Source organism: Westerdykella ornata (genome assembly GCF_010094085.1).
Source record: "Westerdykella ornata strain CBS 379.55 unplaced genomic scaffold EI97scaffold_8, whole genome shotgun sequence".
NCBI classification, from domain to species: domain Eukaryota; kingdom Fungi; phylum Ascomycota; class Dothideomycetes; order Pleosporales; family Sporormiaceae; genus Westerdykella; species Westerdykella ornata.
This window is the reverse complement of record NW_022986858.1, coordinates 643,242-662,476: the sequence shown is the minus strand read 5'-3', so window position 1 is coordinate 662,476 and position 19,235 is coordinate 643,242. Positions and strand designations below refer to the sequence as shown.

At 54.4% G+C, this 19,235-nt stretch overlaps 7 protein-coding genes across 7 annotated transcripts; 5 read left to right on the top strand and 2 right to left on the bottom strand.

Moving 5' to 3' along the window:
- Positions 1–137: 137 nt before the first annotated feature.
- Positions 138–1,648, top strand: EI97DRAFT_312348 (uncharacterized protein). The gene is made up of 2 exons (XM_033794616.1): positions 138–222; positions 276–1,648. The coding sequence occupies exon 2, from the start codon at positions 395–397 to the stop codon at positions 1,460–1,462; it is 1,068 nt and encodes a 355-aa protein (XP_033654728.1). The 5' UTR covers positions 138–222; positions 276–394; the 3' UTR covers positions 1,463–1,648.
- Positions 1,649–2,490: 842 nt separating this feature from the next.
- Positions 2,491–4,507, top strand: EI97DRAFT_449912 (uncharacterized protein; the record flags this gene model as incomplete). Its single annotated transcript, XM_033800247.1, has 8 exons — positions 2,491–2,610; positions 2,661–2,693; positions 2,725–2,796; positions 2,909–2,921; positions 2,976–3,552; positions 3,604–3,839; positions 3,909–4,224; positions 4,276–4,507. 8 exons carry the CDS (start codon positions 2,491–2,493, stop codon positions 4,505–4,507), a joined length of 1,599 nt encoding a protein of 532 aa, XP_033654727.1.
- A 501-nt stretch (positions 4,508–5,008) lies between these two features.
- On the bottom strand, positions 5,009–6,898 carry EI97DRAFT_449923 (uncharacterized protein; the record flags this gene model as incomplete). The annotated part of the gene is made up of 2 exons (XM_033800248.1): positions 5,009–6,820; positions 6,872–6,898. 2 exons carry the CDS (start codon positions 6,896–6,898, stop codon positions 5,009–5,011), a joined length of 1,839 nt encoding a protein of 612 aa, XP_033654726.1.
- A 1,537-nt stretch (positions 6,899–8,435) lies between these two features.
- Positions 8,436–11,232, bottom strand: EI97DRAFT_466705 (uncharacterized protein). Its single transcript, XM_033801548.1, has 2 exons — positions 10,914–11,232; positions 8,436–10,861 (listed from the first exon to the last, which is right to left on the bottom strand). The coding sequence occupies exons 1-2, from the start codon at positions 11,157–11,159 to the stop codon at positions 8,645–8,647; spliced, it is 2,463 nt and encodes an 820-aa protein (XP_033654725.1). The 5' UTR covers positions 11,160–11,232; the 3' UTR covers positions 8,436–8,644.
- Positions 11,233–11,331: 99 nt separating this feature from the next.
- Positions 11,332–13,317, top strand: EI97DRAFT_397188 (phosphatidylserine decarboxylase). The gene is made up of 3 exons (XM_033796356.1): positions 11,332–11,772; positions 11,822–11,953; positions 12,004–13,317. The coding sequence occupies exons 1-3, from the start codon at positions 11,444–11,446 to the stop codon at positions 13,121–13,123; spliced, it is 1,581 nt and encodes a 526-aa protein (XP_033654724.1). The 5' UTR covers positions 11,332–11,443; the 3' UTR covers positions 13,124–13,317.
- A 132-nt stretch (positions 13,318–13,449) lies between these two features.
- EI97DRAFT_457893 (uncharacterized protein) lies at positions 13,450–15,696 on the top strand (the record flags this gene model as incomplete). The annotated part of the gene is made up of 3 exons (XM_033800858.1): positions 13,450–13,604; positions 13,653–14,126; positions 14,175–15,696. 3 exons carry the CDS (start codon positions 13,450–13,452, stop codon positions 15,694–15,696), a joined length of 2,151 nt encoding a protein of 716 aa, XP_033654723.1.
- A 2,175-nt stretch (positions 15,697–17,871) lies between these two features.
- EI97DRAFT_312256 (uncharacterized protein) lies at positions 17,872–18,923 on the top strand. The gene has a single exon (XM_033794615.1). It carries the CDS (start codon positions 18,145–18,147, stop codon positions 18,811–18,813), a length of 669 nt encoding a protein of 222 aa, XP_033654722.1. The 5' UTR covers positions 17,872–18,144; the 3' UTR covers positions 18,814–18,923.
- Positions 18,924–19,235: the final 312 nt, after the last annotated feature.

Sequence of the window (19,235 nt, the reverse complement as noted above, 5' to 3'; positions counted from 1 at the left end):
GTGACACTCGTGGACTCCACCCAATCCAAGGGAGTTGATGGCCCCGGCCCAGCACATCTGGCTTATTATGCACTCCGAAAAGGCGCAATGCTTTGTTCTTTAAAAGCGATCGCTGTCGCAAGGCGCGCAGGAGCCATGTAGACTGCTGCCACATTCCAGACTTCTTTCCCACCGCACGCAATTCATTCTTTTGCATTCTTCGCGTCGCAATTTGAACATAGCGTACATAATAGGGACTATCCCACAAAGATCCAGACTCCTAATCATCTACCTAGGCTCCTCATTATCTATCCAGCTACACATCCCTATCCAGGACATTCGACGACGGCCATCCGGTACTGACTTATCCCCTGAGTGGGAGACCTCCCTGGGGCACACTCTCTCCACCACCACCATGATCTCCACTGGACGAATAACGCTCCCCCCCGCGGGGCTCGCCATCAAAGCGACCCTCACCCTCGTCCTCTTCATCCTCCTCATCGAACTCTTCTCCACCTCGCACCCCATCACCTCGCGCGTGCTCCCGCCCTCAAAAACCGGGCCCAACCTCATCCACCACGGCAACAACCGCTGCCTGCCGCGCGCCGACGAAACCCTCACCACGCTCGCCCTCCAATTCCGCGAATCCTGCGCGGAGTACTCCCCCCACGAACCCTCCCAAGGCCGCATCGGCGTCGTGACGGCGCAATTCGGCAACCCCGAGGCGCACTACTCCAAGGCCCTGCAGACGCACCACCTGCACAGCATGATCCACAGCACGGAGCTGCACGTCATGTGCGAGCAGATGATTGACGACCTGTGGAACAAGCCGGCCTTCCTTCTCGCGCTGCTGCTCGACGAGATGCTCAAACCCGCGCACCAGCGCCTCGAATGGATCTTCTGGGTGGACCGCGACACGGTGATACTCGACCAATGCCGCCCCATCTCGTCCTTCTTCCCGCCGCCGCCCAAGGACCCAAAGGCGGAGATCAAGACGCACATGGTCGCCACAAAGGACTGGAACGGCCTCAACAACGGCATCTTCGCCATGCGCGTCAGCCACTGGAGCATCAACCTCCTCATGGACATTCTCGCCTTCCGCGACTACCGGCCCGACGTCCAGCTCACCTTCACCGAGCAGTCGGCCATGGAGCTCGTCCTGCAGATGCCCAAGTTCGCGCCCCACGTGCAGTATGTGCCGCACGAATGGTTCAATGCGTATCCGCACGGCGAGGCGACCGAGTACGAGACGGCGGAGAGCAATGACGGGTGGGAGCGGTACCATGCGAGGAGGGGGGATTTCCTGGTGCATTTCGCGGGCCGCGGGGATCGCTCGAGGGAGATGAATGAGTGGATTAGGGTGGCGAGGAAGATGGGGAACATCTGGGCCGGCAACGGGACGAGGGTGCAGCGGAACGTGACGCCCGATGTGCAGAAGTTTTGGGCCAAGTTGGAGGAGGACAGGAGGAGGATTAGTGATTAGGGGCGGGACTTTTGGTTTTGCGAGTGGTTTGTTTTTCTTTCTTTTCCCTCTCTCTTTTCATCTCTCTTTTTTCATTCGGCCTGTATATATATGTTGGATTTCGGATCCGCGGTTGGGCGTTCGAAGGCGTGCGTTGCATCCCAGGGTTGTTGGGTCGTTGTCGCGCATCTATTCACCAGCTTTTGAAGTTTTCCAGCATTTTCGCCAGCGAACGCAAATATCCATCTGAAAGGCGTCTTCGCAGCAATCCATTCTCCTAGGGTTTCTTCGCCAACCAAATTTCTTATATGGTAGATAAAAAGGCAAATATCCACAATCCTCACGTCCAACCACCCACCCAATTCATCCACTACATTCACCTCTCTTGCATTCATGTACCTCCAGAGTGGTCAGCTCAACCCACATCATTCACCGACTGATACATTTCGAAGCGCAGAACCACCTCGACGTATGCATGCAGTCCCATTAAGCTCATCAAGTAAAAGCCAAGATGCCCCCGTGGCTCGGGATAATAAGACGTTTCTCGATCCTTCGATCCTTCGATCCTTCGATCCTTCGATCCTTCCCCTGCCCAATCTCTACTTAGTTCCACCACCGTATGACAGAGCTTGAGAGGGTGATTATTGGGGTGCTATGGCTTATGTCACAGATATAAACGTTTTGGGATGATGTCAGAAGCGCCCTCATCCCGCACCTTACACCCATCTCGAACCGCAGTGTCAGTGATCCCACAATAAGATTACAGAGATACATGCACATAACCATGCAGTCCCCTTAAGCTCATACAAGTAAAAAGCCAAGCGACCCCCGTGGCTCGGGATAAGACGTTCCATCAATCCTTCCCTTCAGCTGCTCGACTGAGTCTGGGAAAGGGGTCTGCACTATGCCGCCATGTGGCTCCATCTGATTTGCTACGGACGGGGACTCTTAGGGATGTTGTTACACGAGCGGCAACGAGCGATCCGCAAGTGAAACTACATAAAGAAAGATCCCGCTGAGTTAGACCTCTTCTACAGGGTGGAGTTCAAATGGCAACCATCACTCCTCCGGGCTGGTCACGGACCAGCATCTGTGCAAACAGATATGCTGGACAGCAGGGCTGCCAAATGGGAGGCAGATTCGCATGCAAAGCCTGTCTTCTGGTCGCTGTGAGCTTCGCCTTGTCACTCTTACTGAATGCGCTAATCAAAATAGAAAGTATTGCGGGCCGGTATGTCAGAAGGCCCATTGGGTCCATCATAAGAGAGACTCCCAACTGCAAGTCACCGCTATTGAAAAGCACCTGGCAGCCGGGATGGGCGTTGGAACGTCGCACACCGGCATTCGTGGGCGGGGTTGGGGCTGGACCCATTCGGGGGACGGAAGTTCCTTTGGGGCAACATGCCTGCTTTTGATCTTGTCAACCTGGGTTCCAATGAAGGCATGGGTTATAATGGCCATCTGAAGCTTTTGTTTGGCGGTTAAGTCTCTGCAGACATTGATATCTCTCGAATGAAGGCTCATAGCAACACAGCGTCCGGGGACCTTAGGAACGTCGTCAGGACCATTGCAATGCTTCCGGAGGACTTTCGCGGAAAGGTTTCCGTGACTCTCAATGATAGAGATTTTGGCATCGTCGCTCGGAATATCATCATGTTGCTTGTCATCTTCCTTTCTCAAGAGTTGGACGAAGCTGTAGAAAGCGTAATCCACCTTTGGTATTCGGCATTCATCAAGGATTTGCATATGGATCTCCTCGATAACAGGGTGCGGCCCTTAGTGGAAACAGTCTGCGGAAAAATCGGATCTAAATCGCCTAGATCGCTCCTAGGGAAGACGTGGGTGTTCGGCTCTCGCTCGCTGCGCGTGGTTCTGCGGAAGGAAGAGTGGCTGCTACTCCCCTCCCATCTGCAGCTTCCACATAACTGGTCAAAGAGCCGAGCACAAGAGGTCCGCACCGCTTGCACGATGGCAGAGGAGCGTAGGGACTACAGAGAGCGACGAATGCTGTCACAATTACCGTCCCACCCTCTGTGCGCAGATAAGTTTCGTAGAGATGGTATCCTACTGCTATTTGGCTTTTCGATAGAAGATTTCAGCACCCCCAACCCGTAAGTTCTAAAACAGCTCGTCCATGTAGCCCTGGACTAACCCCATCTGAGAACTATCTTTGGCAAGACAGAAGACTGGCCAATGAATGATTCTGCTGACCCTTTCGATGGTTGGGACTTAAGAGAAGTCTTACAGATACACTGTGGCCCAGCCAGCAATGACATCTACGGGAAGCTGCATTGGTTCTTGACACATCTCCTCTCTCGATTTTACCACCGTGTCTCGAATTTGGAAATACAGTTCGAACTCCTAAATTTCGACGCCGAGATCTTACCCGACCATCTCAGTAATAGGACATTTTCCCGCATCGAGGTACATTAGCCATCCCTTTTTTCAGGCAGTGAGATAGTCAAAGACTCACTCACTCCATCTAGGTTTCCAATGTTTCCGATGGCGGATATCTTGGACTTGCAAAAACACTGTGGATCTTTGGACGTTCTGCTTGACGGTCCACACGACAACCCGCACGCAACACTCGTGACTCTCTTTATGAACGCGGTAGATGAGATGGCAGATGGAAAGGAGGAAGAAATAAGCCTCAAAGCCGAGATGATGCAGCTTATGAAATACCTGTCCCCAAAGGGCCTCGGCTTTTCGCAGGGCGACCCGTGGATGGTGAATATGCTCGCGGCTCGGCCGCTCGTTCGTGACGTGGAGACTTTCTTCGACAGGTAGAGCTATTTTGCAGATTCGAATGGTTCGGTTCACTGACGCGTTATTAGGTATATGGAAATCCACCGCTTCAAGGAAGCTGAAAAGCTGTTTGGCCTCAAGATGAAGGAACCTCATACGATTATTGAACCATGGCCTACAAGGCTCAAGTTACGACATGGTGAACGAGGCTGGGAGGACGAGTTCAAAATCAGGCACAGCTCTGCTCACTTTGGATGCGAGCGTTACGTGGAATGGAAGAGGATCGACTCAATTCCACAACTTCCGCAGGAACTAGCTTGACTGCATTCTTGGGTAACGAAAGTACTTGTGGCGTAACGTTGAACTACGGAGAGGAAAGATAGTTATATGCATAATAGAAACAAGTGCGCCTAATAGTATCAGACTCTCTTCTCGTAGTCTTTTCTTTTAGGGTTCTTGGAGGCCATGTTGGCTTTGAAATAGCTCCCACGGAGGGCGGCTCGCGAGCCAGGGACGGATGTTATTCACTTAGACGGTGGGATACCATGAATACAGATCTCAAGAGTGCTATATGCACCCCATGTTATGGTTCCACTTCAACCGATCCATCTAGCACGAAAGAAAAATGAATAAAGGTAAATATATTACATCGAACGAAGTTAAGAGCAAAGATGAAGGGACACACAAAAATATGCCACGCTGAACCGCTGAAATGCACACAGAGAGTTCTCGAACCCGAGACTCCCTCCCTCCCTCCCCCCTTTATGAAAACAAAACAAAGCGTACGCGTCTCGTATAGAACCCCTTCTTCAGAGGCTAATGCTAATACGTAAACGCCTCCTCGATGAAATCCACACTCCCCTTATCCAAAAACGGCCTCACCGCACCCCGGACATCATCCGCAAACGCCCCGCTCCCACACACCGTCACGGCCATGGCGCCCACGCGGTTGCGCACCTCCTCCTCTAGCAGCGGCACCATCTTGGGCCGCCCGGCAAACATCTTCACCGACGACGAATTCACATTCTCGAGCTTCTTCTTCGGCCGCGTGATGAAGAGCATCACGCGGAGGACCTTCTTACGACCCTTGAGGCGCAGCACTTCGTCCATCCAGGGGCGGACCCATTCGAGACATTCGCTCTCGGGCACGGTCCAGACGAGGAGCAGTTTCTGGGTGGCGGTCGTGCTGGCTTCGAAGCCCTTGACGAGGTGCTGGAGATACATGACTTGGTGCGTGATGCCGACACCGCCGGCGAAGAGCAGGACGGTGCCGTACGAGTCGAGCGAGTGGTGGCCGCCATAGGGTCCCTCGATGGCGCCCCACGTGGTGAACATGGTGTGCTCGCTGTTTGCGGCTTTGTCGTACAGCTGGCGAGTAAGACCTGTGCGGGCGCGGCAGATGAGGCTGATTTGGCGGGACGGGCGGGGGCCATGAGGAGCGAGGGGTTGGCCTTCGAGAGTTGGGAGACCGACGTCGGCCATTTCCTTGTGGGAGGGTTCGTCGATAGCGGCCCATGCGACGGAGAAGGGGTGCGATGTCCACGGCAGGAGAGGATTCATGGCGGGCATGTAGATGTGGACATGGCAGCCGGGGCGGGGATACCAGGGACGCTGGAGGTCGACGGTGACGCGGACGGCCTCGCCGGGCATGGCTTCGACGGTGATATGCGAGGCTCTTGTGAGGCGGAGGCTGTTGTAGTAAACACGGAACATGCGCATAGCGACTTCGACGCTCCACATGATGATAACGACCCACATCCATGGCAGTTGAGGGAGCTTGTGCTGCGCCAGGTGGAGGTAGAGGCCGACAAGGGCGGCGAGCACGCAGAGGCGGTGGATGTTGAGGAAGGTTTCGTAGAAAGCGTGCCGAATGGGAGACCATGCTTGGATGCCGAGGAAAACGAAGGCGATGGTGCCGACCATTCCCCAGCCATAGGAGGATTCGTCGCGAAGCGCGGCTGCGACGTGCTTCCAGCCGCCGCCATTCTTGGTGTTGGCGACCCAGGAAGCGGTGTGCACGAGTGCTTCGGCAATGGTGATACGGGCACCCCACCGGTGGAAGAGGTTGAAGTCGTCATAAGAGACCTGAAGTAGGGGGATCAGAGGATTGTTTCGGAGCGCGAAGAGGACGGTGGGGATGAGGTTAAGCGCTGCCAGAGTGCCGCTGCGTCCTCGGAGAGCAGCAATGACCTCTGCACGTTCTTCCCCGTAGGGCAAGATACAGCACCAGGCGATGTTGAGACCGACGTAGATGGCCAGGACGATGGTGTGCCAGCGCCCCGGCAGGGTTCCATTCTCGATTGCGCTCGAGAGCTGGAAGGTCCTATTGTGTCGCTTCTTCCATAGAGGTGCGGTGAGGATGTGTCGTTGGATCCAAGGCCACCATCGCGTCTTGTTATCCTTGAAGTAAGCTTGCCGGCTGGGCTGGCCCATGACGCTCAGCTGTCGCATCTGTCGCCAGCCCATGTTGCAGATGTGCAAGGCGAGGGTTGCCAGCGCGACAACAAGCAGCATCCATCCAAACACGTCCACCCATAGGAAGTTCCCCTTCTGATCCACGCCCGTCAGGCCAAACGAGTACCGAAGCCGGTCATTGTCATCGGTGTCCCATCCCTTCAGGAATTCGGCGGCGTGCTCCCCTCGTTTCGAGATGGCGTCGGAGATTGCTGTGGTGATGGACTCCACCCTCCCGGGGCGGGGGTAAGGGGACATGTGTTGCTGAAATCCGAATTGCGCTTGCGCAGTCGTGTATCCAGGCGCGCTGCGCGCAAAGTTGATATGTGTTGAACGAGATGGCGGCGCACTCCAGAGTGCGGCTTATGTTGGTGGAGGTGTGGAAAGATCTGTTTCGCAAAATGCAACGGCCGCGAATAGTCTCAATAGGAGCTTTATAGCTCTTGGTTTGCACGGCGCGGGGTAGAAATGAGGGAGTCGACGAGGGAAACCAGATCCATACAATGGGGTGGTTGGCTAACAGACAAGAGGGTTGTCCATGTACAAAGCTCGTCAGCTATTGTACACAATCCAAGGTTGAGGTGCGACCAAGGCAAGGAGGAAGCACAAGGCAAGGCCAACCTGTGCGGAACCGGGTTGCAGAGAAGGTGAAAAGGCCGAAGTGATGGTTGAGGCGGAGGCAGTCAATGCCGTGACGTTGAAGGGCAACAATGAGTGACGAAGAGGGAGTAGGAGGTAGGTGGTACTTAGGGTGTCGGGGGAAGTGGGGTGTCACTGGGACGGCGGAGGACAATAAACGAAGGACTGGCGGACTCGGTGAAAAGTGGCCCAGGGGAATTGAATAAACGAGGGTAACGGGTGAGGCAGAAGGAAGGACAGCAGTTGGTTCTAAGACGCACACTGGAAGAAAGGAAAGGCAACTCGAAGCCGAAGGGGACGCGACGGTGAAGGGAAGGAGAGAAGGGAGTCGCACTGAGTGGCTATGAGGTCGCGGTTCTGGCCAGCCGTCGTTGTTAGCGCAGGTCGTTTTGCTGCGACCATTGGCCAGGGCCGCGGGACGTAAGCGAGCATTTTCGTTTTGAAACCCGCCAAGGGGAAAACTCCGACCAGTCGTTCTGCAAACAGAGCTGCTTCTGCTAACCGTATCCGGTCTAGACTACGAAACAACCACTGCTCTTTGCCACTACCCCCTGTCGCTGTTTCACACTTCCGTCCATAATCACTCCATTCAGGTGAGTGGTTGGAGATACATCTCCGAAGCTCCTCACCATCATTTCCCCGCCAATAACGCAGAGCTCACGGCTGAGCAAAAAGGCACAAATTCGCCTCGTCAGTTTCAAATCCCCGAAAACCCATAGACGGGACGCAAAGTCACAAACACTCGGATCCACGGCGAAACATGCAGGTTTCCCGCAACACCACCACCGTCATGCCATCAATCATCTCACCCTCACAAGATGGATGGGGATTCATTTTGCTGGAACCGGTGTACAACCCACGTGTCTCATCGTGTCGTACAGATTATCGTGGTATGATATGATGTGATTACTGTGCGCGGCGAGTAATGTTGTAATGTGCGACACCACGTTCGCATAACTCCAATCTCCGCTACACAGGGGGCAATGTCTCCATGCGCCAGGTTATCGGTGTGTTGCTGTGAGATTGCGGCGGCTGCCAGGCCCGTCGTACCAGGACTCAAGCTGATTGATGTCTATATAGCGTCGAGGATGGCATGATGCCGGATGGGGTTGTTCTTTGCAAATTCATCGTGATTTTGGGCACAGCCATGACATTGATAAGGGAAGGAATAGCATTCACAAAGAATAGCTAACGTAGTGTAGTGATATCCATACCTACGCACAGTCGCCGTCGCTCATACTCCAGTACTCCCTATATGGAAAGCAAACGCCGAGTCCCCTAGATGGTGATATCAAATCCGAACCCACAAAACCCGCTTCCGAGCGCCCGGAAATGCCAACCCGCTAGAAGAATTGTTACTAGGTATCACGTCGCACCCACGACAGATGACGAACTCCCCTCCCCAGCATCTCCGACACCTTCATTATTTCCAACCTCTTGCCTGGCCTTTCCCTTCCCCTTCTCTTCTGCACTGGGCCCCGCTGCACCCTCCTCCGCTTCCTTCTTCTCTTCTTCCTCCTCCTCCTCCTTCTTCTTCCTCTCTTCTTCTTCGCGCCTCAGCCTCTCCTCCTCTGCCGCCCTCTCAGCCCTTGCTCTCTCCTCTTGCGCCCTCACCATGCCCTCACCCACCCCAGGCCATAGGCTGGCCACAAACAGCGCAAACGCCCTCTCCACGCTCCTGATCGACTGCCTCATCCACCCTTGCCGCTGCTCTTGCCGTTGCTGCACCATCCTCAGCGCCGCCTGCTCAGGGCTGAGGTTCTGGTCTGGCTCCAGTTGTCCCCTTTGGCCCGCTCTATCCCCCGCTTGCGCATTGGCCCGCGCAGCACCACCATTGTTGTTATTGTTATTTTCCCCCATCGGCAACAACGCCTCAAAATGCCCTCTAATCTCGCGAACCCTATCATCGAACAGCCCAATCTGAAACAGATAGATGACGATGGACGCTAGACCCAGGAATATCGGTCTGTACCACCCAAACGGTCCTCCGAAAATGTACACAAACACGGCCAGCTTGAACATAAGCCAAGCATGACCGGCCCAGAGCGCGAGCCGATCGGGTGGTGCTTGCTGACCCTGCTGACCTGGCACGATGTTCGGAGCTGCTGCTCCCGCCGCAGCGGCTTGTCCTACATCCTGGTTTTGGTTGGGTGCCTGGTTCTGAGTATTGCCCTGTGCCACAGCTCGGTCTGCTGCTGCTGCTCCTTGATTCTGAACATTTCCCACTGCTCCCAGGGGTTGCAGATTTTGAGCCATATTCTGAGTGAACTGCTGTCCGAGGTTGGCCAGAAGCTGGCGGTTGGAGGCAAATTGCTGAGTGAAGGCTTGGAAAGGCAGAGTATTCACCATTGGCGCTGTTGTGTAAGTACCTCCCTGGTCGAAGAGAATGCCCACAGGGCCCTGTGGGCTGGATAGAATGAATAGTTCTGGCCTCGTCTCAGTGGAGGGAACATTTGCGTTGCTCTCACGATTGGTCGCAGCCTCAGGGTTCGGGCCAGCTGGACCTGTACTGAGTGTTGTAGAAGGAGCCGTTGCCGATCTTGCCGCTGTGGCGGGTTGCTCCGAGGCTGATGGCCCATGTGAAGTGTTCGCAGTACGTGCAGGGTCTAGCATTGCGTTTACGCTCTCTGCAATCTCTCGTAGCTCGTTCGCAGCCCGTGCCAGCTGAGCTATCTCTTGGTTGTTTGCCATCGTGGGTTCCAACGTTAGGGAAGTCAACCCTTGCTGAAGCTGGTTCAACCCTTGTGTATGATTCAACATGTGGTTCCGTATTTGCTCCATGCGCCACGCGGGCGGATGGTTCGGAGGCGCCTGTCCAGGCGTTTGGAGCAATAATATACGGACGTTGTTCATCTCCTGCCGTGCAGTATCCAAGCCATTCCGAGCACGAACCAGATGTTGATCCACTGATCCTCCAGTTGGCGGTGCTGGGAAACGCGCTGTTTGCGGGAAACCAGGCGGATGCGGAAACGGTCGTGGCAGAAGAGGATGTGCAGGAACGGGTGCTGGTAAGGGTACATTCGCATTGTTAAAAATACGAGTCACCGTGACATGCTCGCCATTGGGACCTACACCAGTGTCTGTACGCAGAGTGTGGGTCGCTGGAAGTCCACCCGCAGGTGCCAGTATGGCCCCGGGCGGTACGACTACCGGCGTCATCTGCCTACTGACGCCCTGGACAGGAGTCCCGCTCCTGGATCGCCCCTCTTGCGGGTGTGTAGTAGATGGGTTCATCTGTGCGGGAGCTGGCGCCAGCTGCACGCGAACGGGAATTGGAACTGGAGAACCATATTGGTGTGGAGGAGGGTGATTGTGGTGGTGATGAGGAGGGGCATGGAGCGGGTGCGGCGGATGGACGCGACTAGGCAGTTGGGGTTGTGAACTCGGTCGGCTTTCGGGTATGGCTCTGAATGGGTTCGTAGGTGGTAGGCCGACATGCGGAGGCGTCTGGCCAGGTCGGAAAGGGTTGGGCGGAACTGACGATGACCGTTGAGCTGAGGCGGGACCCGGAGAGGATACTGTAGAGATAGGAGTTTGCTCCCGCAAGACTAGATGAAGCGTGTGGTCCTTCGAAGTCCGGACCTGGGGCTGTTAGCTGGCCTCTATCCTCTATCATCAGCTTGCTGTGACCTACGTTATCGAGACCGAGGACATCACTCAGCGTATCAGTTTCACGGGACAGGGCACGACCGCGATAGATGAGCCGCATACGCTCGGTAGCCGGCCGACTGGGAATCTCATTCTGTATTCGATCGCGAAGCTCCTTTAAAGTGAGAGAGATGGGAAGATCCGGTAAGTGGATATCGCCCTGGACCTCTGTGGACGGAGAGAGGACCTTGAGATTAATGGCCGTAGCGGCTTCAGCTGTCTCTGTGGCCATTGCCAGAGCCTCAAAGTTGAGAGCAAACGATTGACCGAGGATGGGGAGCGGCACGAAGATGGTATTATACACGTTGCGCTTAGAAGCTCGGAGTACGCAGAGGCACAGTTCGGAGAGACACCGCGCCAAGAGATTCGGACGTCATCTTCCATCTGCTCGATGCCGCTGCGGAGGCGTCTGAAGGGAATCTTCAAGTGTTGTGCTCACGGTTCCAGTCGCGAGTCTCAGACCGCCACAGCTCATTCCCTTCGTTTCACTACTTTTGATACCCCTATGAAGCGATAATGTCAGTCGTTTGCGCCCGCCATGTTGGGCGCGCGCGGCTTCCAGCGCGATACTCCCCGCCAACAACACTCCGCTCCGTACCCAACCGGCCATTCTCTTCCTCCGGACCTCTCTTCGATGCACAGCCGCGGCAATCCTTTAGATCCAGACTCAATTCCGCGCTTAAGAACACAAAAATAGAATGGAAACCCATACCGATCGCTCTGGGAGTGACGTTCTTGGGAGCATTCCAGCTCTATCGCATCCAACGGCGAGAGAAGCATATACAGAGCAATGAGGGTGCAGATATTCCGAGGAAAAGGGAACGCATCCGGCCCAGTGGACCATGGTGTGTTTAGCAGAGCCCTTAAACATACGATTGTGCTGACAGCTTCCAGGACGGTCCAGGTCATGTCGACGCTGCCCTTGAAAGCATTGTCGAGACTATGGGGCCGCTTCAATGAGTTGACCATTCCGTACTACCTGCGCGTTCCCGGCTTCAAGCTGTACGCCTTCATCTTTGGTGTCAAGTTCGTCCTCCCTTAATTGTCTGTCGGCTTCTCTTGCTGATTCCTAGTAGCCTCTCGGAAGTCGCCGAACCTGATCTCCACACCTATCCCAATCTCGCGGCTTTCTTCTATCGCACCCTCAAGCCCGGTGTCCGTCCTTTGGATCCTAACCCCCATGCCATCCTCTCGCCTGCGGATGGTAAGGTCATCCAGTTCGGCCACATCGAGAACGGGGAGGTAGAACAGGTCAAGGGCGTGACGTACAGCTTGGATGCGCTTCTTGGATCTGAGCGTCCATCGCAAAATGCCCCCATTGCTGATGCGCGCATCGGCGCCAAGCACGAACACATGAAAGTTGACCACGAGGACATACTCCGTACAGACCAGGAATTCGCCAAGGTCAATGGCATCACCTATACCCTTCCTAATCTCTTCTCGGGCCCGTGGCCGAAGCACGGGACGCCTTCCGAAATGCCCTCCGACCAGTCCATGCCGGCTGCTCCGTCAATCGAGTCGGAAGTGCGTGCTGATCTCGAGGGTAGCGAGGCAGCCGGTCCGTGGTGGGCACCAACATCGGCAAAGACACCCACCGGGCTCTACTTTTGCGTCATCTACCTCGCTCCGGGCGATTACCATCGATTCCATTCTCCCGTCTCCTGGGTTGTCGAAAGCCGCCGTCACTTTGCTGGTGAGCTCTACAGTGTATCCCCTTACCTCCAGCGAACTCTCCCCGGTCTGTTTACTCTGAATGAACGGGTCGTGCTACTTGGTCGTTGGCGCTGGGGCTTCTTCTCTTATACGCCTGTGGGAGCCACCAATGTTGGTTCCATCAAAATCAACTTCGATCGCGAGCTCCGCACAAACTCCCTGACCACAGACACAGCAGCCGACCGTGCTGCTCATGAGGCTGCCAAACGAGGGGAACCCTACTCTGGCTTTGCCGAAGCTTCATACGTAAATGCTAGCCGAGTCCTCAGAGGCCATGCCCTCGGACGTGGAGAGGAAATGGGTGGCTTCCAACTGGGCAGTACTATTGTACTTGTCTTCGAGGCCCCGAAGGGCAGACGGCCAACCATGGACGAAGGCGAGGGCCACGAAGGAGAACCAGAAGGGGGTCTTCGTTGGACCATTACTGAGGGACAGAAAGTCAAGGTTGGCGAAGCGTTGGCCGTTGTAGAAGGGGAGGACTAATGGCCCGCTCGACTGTATATTAAACTGTATGGTTCACTTGTGCAGATGTAATCTAGCGATGGTTCCATGTAGCTAAGAAGTCATTCATAGTTGACTTGAGCTGCTTTCACATTTCGAAGGTCCACATCATACTTCAAGCTAAAATGGCAGTTGTACCCGATGCCAAGTTATCTGATGGGGCAACGTTAACCGGCTAATTCTCGAACTTCCATTGTCCTTCCAAAAGGATGTCCTTGGTTAACTCGTCTCTTCTCTGCATGGCATGTCTTTCCGCTTGACACTGGCGTAGACAAGTCATAGCACCTTCGACAAACAGCATGTAAGCAATGGCTACTAAGCAGGCCGCATGCCTGAACTGTAGGAAAAGCAAGATCAAATGCAAGCGGACTCCCGGAGCCAGCGTGTGTGATAAATGCGAAGCTTCTGGTACCGAGTGCATCATCCCAACCTTCCATGTGGGAAGACAGAAGGGAGTCAAAAAGTAAGCGTGTTCTACAAAGTACAGAGTCAAAGCTGACACTGTGAACAGCAAACGCACCGGGCTGGATAAAGCAATATATCAAATTGAGGAAGCGATCAAGAAGTCCAGGACGGATGGCTCCTCTAGTGAAGGCACGCTTACACAGTTGCAGCAGTTGCTCAACAAAGCTCGCGATGGATTGGGCCGAACCGGCAGTGGTGCAGCGGCTGCGGCATCGGCTGCACCTATCCAGTCCGAAAAAGATAGTATAGCTCAAACAGGAGACGAACTACTCAGTTTGGATGATGCCGAGAATCCTCTTCAGCTCCTTGCTCGGGCGTCAGATCTCCGTCACACTGTCCCTCAACAAGCATCTGCAATTGCCACGCCATCCAGTGTAGCCTTTCCAGCCGAGAGAGGGGATTCAATGGACATTCATCACTTTTTCCAACCCATCAAAGCACGGCTGGATCAAGGGCCTGACTTGGACCCTATTGATGTCGGCCTCTTGAGCCTAGAGGAGGCCGGAATGCTAATCTCTTAGTATGGTTCCCCTGACCGGTCTAAAGTTTCACGCGCTTACAACATCAGCTTTCATGATCAACTGGCACATACACGATGGGGTCTCGACCCGGTCGTCCACACGGTTGACTTCATCCGGAGACAGTCGGCGTTCCTATTCACCTCCTTGTTGCTAGCTTCCGCTAGGTTCATGCCCTCGGCTTCCGCGCTGGCGAAGAGGCTATTGTTGCATCGGAAGTTCCTCCTGCAGCAGGTGATTGCGAGGAGATTCCGCTCTGTAGAGATTGTCCTCGCGTTCATGGTGAATGTACCATGGATGCATCCTCTTGATCACGCAGCCGACGACGATACCGGCATCTTCATCTCCCTGGCCTTGAGCATAGCATTGGATCTTTCTCTCAACAAGATTATAACCCCGTCGACGTCGGTTGGTCAAGACGTTTTGATAACAGTGCAGAAGTCGGACTGCCTGGAAGCGAAGAGAGCCTTGGCAATGGATGGCTTTGATGGCGTCGACGAGAATTCGGAATGGGGTCAACGGCTACTACGACGCCGCGAAAGAGCATGGTTATCCTTGTTCGTGCTTGAAAGAGGCGTATGTCTTGCTCGCGGTCGCAGCTATTGCCTCCCGATCACAGCTCTCGTCAAAAACTGTGACGGATGGCATAACAATGGTTTCTCGGATGTTCATGACGCTTCATTGATATCGATGGCCGTCCTCCGCCGTGACCTGGATGGTCTACTTTCGGCTATTCGGACGAGATGCGACAACTACAGAGTTGTGGATGTGGGCACAAAAGTTGCCGAAGAGATCGAGACCATGATTCAAGGCTTCTTTGACCGCTGGCTTGCAAAGTGGACTTCCGCACTCGCACAAGGAGTACAGAGGTCACTTCCGCCATATGTCGAGATACTCATCACGCATACGCGGCTTTCCACGTACAGTAGCGTCATCAATCACCCCACAGCGCCTCTCGAAGTTAAACGTCAATTCAGAGCCTCCACTTTGTCATCGGCGCTCAACGTCATGCGGGCTGCAGTCCAAGGCGAACGATCCCTAACCTCCATGCCCAACAACACCGTCATCATGATTTGTTTTGCGGCGTGCGTCGCGTTGAACCTTAGCCGCACAGGTGGACGGACGGGACACAATCTTACACCAAGCATCAGGAATCTGATCGGAGAGACGGCTGCGGTATTGGAGCGGATTGGAGCTGTCCCAAGCCATCGAAACGGTGCTTCTGTCGTATACGGACGGTATCTACGGGAGCTCCTGAGACAAGCTTCTGGCCACGAAGCAGAATTGGATCCTACCTTGGTTCGCTTGGGCGATCGAATTGCAGTGGATATACACTCCTCGAGCACTGCAACCCTCAAGAGATCGATACCCACGTTCGACGAGGCGTCGCATTCCGGAGCTACTCAGTATAATTCACCTTTCCAGTTCTCCACAATGTCAAGCAACGAGGTCAACGAGACCATTATGAGTGCAGGGAACTTTGATACCCAGCTCTTCGACATGTCTGCTATCGACGCCAGTGCTTTCAGTTGGATGGACTGGATGGATCCGGCTGAATTCGGCCATTGGTGACTTGCACCGGAACAGTCGAGTAGCCAGTTCCCGTCAGCACGACTTTGGGAGGAAGGATGGTGTAGCGACATTGTCGTGCACACCAAGGAAATGTTCTACGGATGCATGAACAAGTTGAAGTAGGCCGGAAAGAGTCTCACCAGCACTCTCTCCTTCTCAGGTAGAGACTCTACGTTTGGGCCACTGCTAAGTCAGTGCTCCAGGGGACCTCGTAAATTACATGGCCCGGGAAAAAGTTCTCAAGGTCATTGGAGGCTCAATGGGTCTGGTTGGAAATCCCAAGGCAACGAAAATGGTTGTGGCGAGCAAATATGGGTGTGTTTGGATGGCAGGGCTGGTGTTGACGGAGATTGCGCAGGGGGGGAGTGTCGAGAGCGTGAGGGTGAAGACAAGGGCGAGGTTTGAGGTTGCTGAGGAGTTGAGGAGGTGAAATGCTAGCGAGGGGTCTGGCCGTGCAAGAGCGCTCCAGTGCAGTGTACCTAGGTAGAGACTTCAGTGCCATCTGAGGCAGGTGCGCCATCTGAGGCAGGTGCGACTCACTGCCCGGCACCGAAGCGTAAATCATCACCCCACTCCCTCCCGTTCCCTAATCCTCAATCTTCCTCACTTTGAATCCACCCAGGCGTTTTTTATGTCTGTATGAGCCACTGCTGTCCACCTCAATCCAGCACTCCTCTGCTGTCCTCTCCGACTCTCCAGCGAATTCGGCATCGATCGCGAGATGCAGAAATTATCCACACAGCAGGCGAGGCTCTTCAGAGAGATGCCCGGCGGAGGAATCCTCATCGGACAAATTCTCAGCAGATGAAGACGTGATGTTGATGGGCTACCTCACTTCTGACCCGTACAAGCCGAAGTCGGCCTACAGTTATAATATTCCAAGGTCCGTTCCGAGGCATCACACTCGAGCAGTAGAAACTGACGGCTGGTCTCAGGGCCGGCGAAATACGCAACCATTCTTCATTCCACTCCCAATTCATCTTCCGTCTTCCTGTCCTCCAGCGGTATTTTGGCGATGGCGCGACTGCCTCCGGTACTACATAATAGGTGGATACGAGGTCTTCCGCTCTCTGGTTGGTCAATAATTCCGAGCGCTTCACCAGCCATCTTGAGGAGCACACCATCCGACATTCAGGCGTCGCACCCGAACAGATGCAAATACTATCGGACCGACTGCCGCCAAAGAATCGATCGGGTTTCAACCCAGTGATGAATGTTTCAGCTACAGGTTCCTGGGGGCTTTCACACTGCGGAGAGACGGCGAATTGCAGGCAATTCCGGTCACAGGTGTGCCCAAAGCGCAGACTTGACCTGGATCGTCGCCGGTGGCAATTCACAACCGTCTGCCGCGGAGGATGAAGGTACATAAGCGATGAAGATCGGAGTCTTTCGAGCCAACTGCATGAGCCGGCTTGTTTCCAGAAGGCGCGTAACACACAGCAGTATTGACGATCTCTGCCGTCATTTGACGGTTCGCCATCATCAGCCAACAACAAGATCGAAGGACTGATCAGCAACTGAAGTCCGTCAAACCGCATGTGGGTGTGGGCGAATGGCGATACGCCGCCACAACACCAACGTCGCGAGAACTGCACTTCCAAGACGGTCAGGTGTTGTGTGATATGGGGCAACTGAACGATATCTTTCAGAATGGTATCCGAATAATGCCAGTATTCCAACGTCGGCAATTTCCGACCCCGCCCCTCCAACGCCCGAGCCATGATCCTGTTGTTTGACGTTGGCCTCCCGGCCTGCATCTCCAGTCCCAGACCCAAGGCACTTCACAGCATCCGCATTCAATACTGTGGTACATATACAAAGCCTTGTCAGGACGAAGCCCTATGATGGTCTGCTGTTGCACTCGACGTTACTCGACGAGGCACGGCTTTGATTTAACTGTGACAGAAGGATAATATTCCACATAACAGATGGTGCCGAAGGTACATCCATGTACCAGCAACTTCCGTAGACCGGACTACCTAGGTACCGGTAAATGACCGAATTCGCCGGCGTACTTGGGAGTTGGACTTTCGCCGCCTTTGTTGTATCCATGACATGGGCTCCGCGGCGGGCCAAAAACAATGCGGCTTGTCGGGTCGAGTGACACACTCTCCGCGGCCGCTAGTCTACTGGATTGTAAAAGCTTGTTCAAATCGAGAGCAGCCACACTATCCATATGCACCTCGGCCTAGGGACTTTGGCAAGCCACGACAACCACTCTCCAAGTGCCGACCCTCCAAACGCCATTATTTCCTTCTTCCATCTGTTTCCATTACTCCTAACGCAGTCTCACGGCTGTACTCCGGAGCGTCATTTCGTTGATGGAAGTGGGACGCCAAATTCGCCCAAGTGGTAATTCAAAGCCGAAGCTTATGCCATGACATGTGTGGCAGTACGGAGTAGTGGCGGCCTCGATCATGGTCAGGCACGGGGTTCTCGGTAGATCATATGCCTTCGGAAGCAGCGATCCGCCCGCTTCCATCGACATATGTCGTCACCAGGACTCGTACTTGCACAATGGATGGAGTGCAAGCTTCCGATCCAAAGAGTTCCTTACTGTGTAGAATCAGATCAGAGGAGAATCCGCCGCTGGCTGAACCCGAAATGTCGTCGCGATTACATCTTTCCGAGGGCCAATTCCCCACTGATAGCTCTCATCGTCGATGGATGGTCTTGATGCCCGGGATATCCGCAAACCGCGTCTACTTGGCGAGTTTTGCCTTCGAAATCCTGCACATAATATGCTACAATCTCTCTCTGTCCCCTAATCCAGGCGCGTGGCAATCCAATGGTGCCTGTTGCATGTGCCATGTTGTGTCCGCTTATCCCAGCCGTGGTGGAGCTGCGTTCTCGGTTTCCCTATGTGGTCACGGCCATACCCTAGCCTCAGCCCTCCCGAACCCGTTCATCTACAAGCATAACCAACAGGGAAATCTTCGTCTTTTCGCTTCCCTTCTCGGATTCGGATCTGGGCCGGCCCAGCCGCTGATGCAAGCAGGGTTTAGGGACGCGGGAAGTCGTTGTGCCCCTGCATTGCTCCCCTCTCGCCTTGGAATTCTCCAAAAAAGCATGATGCTTGAAATTTTGGGTTCAGGGATGAGTGCTTCTAGAACCTGAAGACCAGGGTCATTGTTCATCGGCTTGTCAAACGAGTCGTGGTCCAAGCGACAAATCTCTCCACGGCCCTCCGTCTACATGATCAACAGTCCGTATTCGGCCAATCTGAGGATCTTCATGCAAACATCTGCCTTCTTTTGCCGCATAGGACGGAATCCAATCCATCCTCTACCGCCTTCTGCCTAGGTACTTTGATTTTATGCTTGCAAGACGACGCTGGCGACCAGTCATCCAGCGGCAATCACTTGCAATTCACTCTGCTCAAACCTTTACTCCGTACTACGGGACTAGCGTATGGACGCCACCTCCTGCACGCGCTCTTCTCGGACATAGCTACGGATGCCTAGAATTGGTTTCTTCAAGAACAAAGTCCGGTTGATAAATGAACATCTCCACGTACCACAGTAACCTGGGAGGCGCAT